Raw genomic sequence first — 962 nt, forward strand, 5'->3', positions numbered from 1 at the left:
TATTATATTTATCTTAAAATATTTTAAACAAAGGTGTAGAATTAATTTCTTTTACCCCCACTTTTTTTTTTTTTTCAAAATGCTCCTCTAGCTTTATGGGATTCCCATTCCCTCACAGAGGACCTATAGACCCATTGTGGCATCCAAAGCCCCTTTCCATTTTCATGCTTTGATTCTTTCTTCTCCTTCTTCCTTATAACAATTGGAGCATTTCCAGTTGCAGAGTTTTGCTTTCTTATTTTCCCCTGAAGATCAGAAACATGAACGACTGGGCTGCTCCCCTGATTGCAGCTGCTCTGTTCGCTCTCCTCTGTCCCGGATTGATACTTCAAATTCCAGGAAAACAGAGGCCTGTGGATTTCATGAACATGAAAACCAGTGTCGTCTCTGTGGTTGTGCACATGATCCTCTACGCTTTGCTTCTCATTTTGCTGCTTGTGTTTCTTAACCTTCATCTCTATGTTTAAGTAAGCTCGGAGGAAGTTGATGGGAACACCCCTTTTGCGGCTCTGTTTCTGAACAGAGAATTCCAATTTATAATTTTTGGTGCTCACTTTTTATTTTGTCTGTTTTTCTTCTTGTTCTTGTTTTATGCTGCAACGAACTCTGAAGGGTTAAGGGATCATTTGGAACTGGGAAGAAGTTGCTGAGAACACCCCTTTTGTTGCTCTGTTCCTGAATAGAGAATGCCAATTTATAATTTTTGCTGCTGTGTTTTTGTTTTTGTTGTTCTTGTTCTTGTTCTTGTTTTATGCTGCAATGAACTGTGAAGGGTTAAGGGATCGTTTGGAACTGGGAAGAAGTTGCTGAGAAGACCCCTTTCGCTGCTCTGTTTTCGAGAAGCCAATTTATACTTTTTGCTGCTCTGTTTTTGGTTTTCTTCTTGCTGCTTTTGTTGGTTTGTTTTTGTTTTATGCTGCAATGAACTCTGGAGGGTTAAATCAAGTAAGACAAATTGGTCA

The 962-nt window shown here is 39.2% G+C and overlaps 1 protein-coding gene across 1 annotated transcript; it reads left to right on the forward strand.

Annotated features, from left to right (window-relative positions):
• The first annotated feature begins 228 nt into the window (after nucleotides 1-228).
• On the forward strand, nucleotides 229-962 carry LOC131168325 (uncharacterized). The gene has a single exon (XM_058127661.1). The coding sequence runs from the start codon at nucleotides 261-263 to the stop codon at nucleotides 465-467; it is 207 nt and encodes a 68-aa protein (XP_057983644.1). The 5' UTR covers nucleotides 229-260; the 3' UTR covers nucleotides 468-962.

This window comes from Malania oleifera, chromosome 11 (assembly GCF_029873635.1).
Source record: "Malania oleifera isolate guangnan ecotype guangnan chromosome 11, ASM2987363v1, whole genome shotgun sequence".
Lineage (NCBI taxonomy): Eukaryota > Viridiplantae > Streptophyta > Magnoliopsida > Santalales > Ximeniaceae > Malania > Malania oleifera.

Excerpts from the sequence above, each read along its gene's own strand:
- LOC131168325 (XM_058127661.1), top strand. The coding sequence starts at position 261 with ATGAACGACTGGGCTGCTCCCCTGATTGCAGCTGCTCTGTTCGCTCTC.